Genomic DNA, 2,212 nt, shown 5'->3' with positions numbered 1-2,212 from the left:
GCTTTCATTAATCTGATTGTACAACATAGTATAAACACAGACATTAGAAGTGTTATATTTATTCAGACCACTGGAGAATCCACTTTCGGGTTTGTCTGTTTAAATACCTTCCTTTCCCGCAAAGGCCGGGGCTCGCCACCTCTGCCCGACCTGGTCTGGGTGCCCTTGCCCTCTCCGGACGTCCCGGGCCAGGCGTCTCTCCAAGCGTTCATCTCCCCCAACCCGCTGGGTACCCTAGGAGTGCACCAGAACCGAGTGCAGGGAGCCGCCCTTGTTCTCGGCTGCACTCGGAGCGGTGGGCTCCAGCAGCGAGGTGGCGGGCGAGGCCGCGGCCGCCGGGCACACAGTAGACGGCGCCGGCGGCTGCTGTGAGGCCGCGGGGACAGTGAGCGTCGGCGGCAGCGCGGCCACCGGCGGCAGTGCTGGAGTCGGCTTGATGGGCACGGGCACGGCCGGCAGGCTCTGGCTTGCCGAGTGGCACAGGGCCTTGACAGGCACGCCGAAGGCCCCGTACTCGGGGCCCACAGGGACCCCCGCGGCGGCGGCGGCGGCGGCGGCGGCGGCCACCGAATCCATGACGCCGACGTGCGGCCACACGGAGCTGACGACGTTGCCGAGCTGGCCTGGCACGGGGTAACCCAGATGGTGCATGACGGACGCCAAGGGCAGCCCGCCGGCCTGCAGCACGCCCTTGTAGTCCCGGCCGATGATGTTTTCGATGGCGAACGGGTGCTTGAAGCCCGACGTGGACGCGGCGGCAGCGGCGGCGGCGGCTGCGGCCGAGCCTAGCCCGTAGGGCGGGAACTGCGAAAGGCGCCCCACGCTGCCCACAGCTGCCGCCGCCGCCGCCGCCGCCGCCGCCGCCACGGCCGCCGCCTCCTGCATCTTGCCGGGGTGAGACGGCTGCTGAGGCTGCGACTGCTGCGGTGGCTGCTGCGGGGGCTGCGATGCGAGGTGCGGCGGCGGCGGCGGCTGCGGAGCCGGAGGCGGCTGCTGGTGGAAATAATGCACCATGTGCGGCGGGGGCGGCGGCGGCTGCGGCTGGGGCGGGTGGTGGTGATGGTGGTGGTGCGCTGCAGCGTGATGGTGGTGGTGGTGGTGCGGGTGGTGCGGGTGGTGCGGGTGGTGGGGATGCAGGTGCCCTCCGGGCCCAGCGCCTGGCGTGCCCTTGGCGCTTCCCGCGTGCAGGTGAGTATGGTCAGCACGCAGCACCTTGAAGCGCTTGCGGCGCCGCAGGAAGCTGCCGTTCTCGAACATGTCGCCGCAGTCGGGATGCAGCGCCCAAAAGCTGCCCTTGCCGGGCTGGTCGGGCCGCCGTGGGATCTTGATGAAGCAGTCGTTGAAGGAGAGGTTGTGGCGCAGGCTGTTCTGCCAACGCTGCGTGTGCTCGCGGTAGTAGGGGAAGCGCTCCATGATGAACTTATAGATGTCGCTCAGCGGCAGCATCTTCTCGGCGGAGTGCTGGATGGCCATCGCGGTCAGCGAGATGTAAGAGTAGGGGGGCTTTTGGTCGCTGTACGAACTCTTCCCGGGCCGCGGCATCGCCCCCGGCGTCTCCAACGCCCTCTGGCCCAGACTGGACCGCAGCGTCGCTCCGCACCCCGCACCCGGGGCCTGGCTGTTTCCACTAAGCCCTACTCCGCCCTCCTGGCCCCGCCACCCCGCCCTCTTTCCCCCTAGCCCCTCTCGCCGTTTCTCTCCCTCCCTCTCTCAGCTGTCTGGGGTCTCCGCGCTTGGCCTCTTGGGCCAATTCAGCTGTCCGACGCTCGCAACTTCCAGCCCCGACGGTAGCCGACCCGCGCACACAGTCTCCGGCGGGGCGCGCCAGCTTCACTGCCACCCGCTCGGCGTCTTCCCTCGGGTGGCCAAAGGCTAAGCGCGGGAGCTGACAGAAGTGGTGAGGGGTCGTGCTCCCTTCCGGCCTTCTCTTGTTTTTTTCTCGGTCTGAGGAAAGCTCAGGCCCAGCGGGCTGGGATGAAGGACTGCGCAGTCAGGACACTGGCCCTTTAAATCCGAGTTGGCGCTCGCTGTCCTGGAGGCCGGGACGGCGGGACTTAGCGTCCTGGGCGCTGCCCCCCGACCGGCCGATTAGTCCGCTCCGGCGTTTTCGTTTTCCTGGAGGCGAGAAGCGAGGTAAGGAGAAGGAAGCTCGGCTCCTGGCAGCCTGCGTCTTCCTTTCCTCCGGGCAGCTCTCAGCAGAGCCTGGGATGGA

General features: G+C 67.9%; 1 protein-coding gene across 1 annotated transcript; it reads right to left on the bottom strand.

The window, feature by feature from the left end:
- Positions 1-234: 234 nt before the first annotated feature.
- Positions 235-1,542, bottom strand: FOXB2 (forkhead box B2). Its single transcript, XM_072958966.1, has one exon. It carries the CDS (start codon positions 1,540-1,542, stop codon positions 235-237), a length of 1,308 nt encoding a protein of 435 aa, XP_072815067.1.
- Between the last annotated feature and the right edge of the window lie 670 nt (positions 1,543-2,212).

This window comes from Vicugna pacos, chromosome 4, assembly GCF_048564905.1.
Source record: "Vicugna pacos chromosome 4, VicPac4, whole genome shotgun sequence".
NCBI classification, from domain to species: Eukaryota; Metazoa; Chordata; class Mammalia; order Artiodactyla; family Camelidae; genus Vicugna; species Vicugna pacos.
Note: the sequence above shows the minus strand (reverse complement) of the source record. Positions and strands in the feature narration are given on the sequence as shown.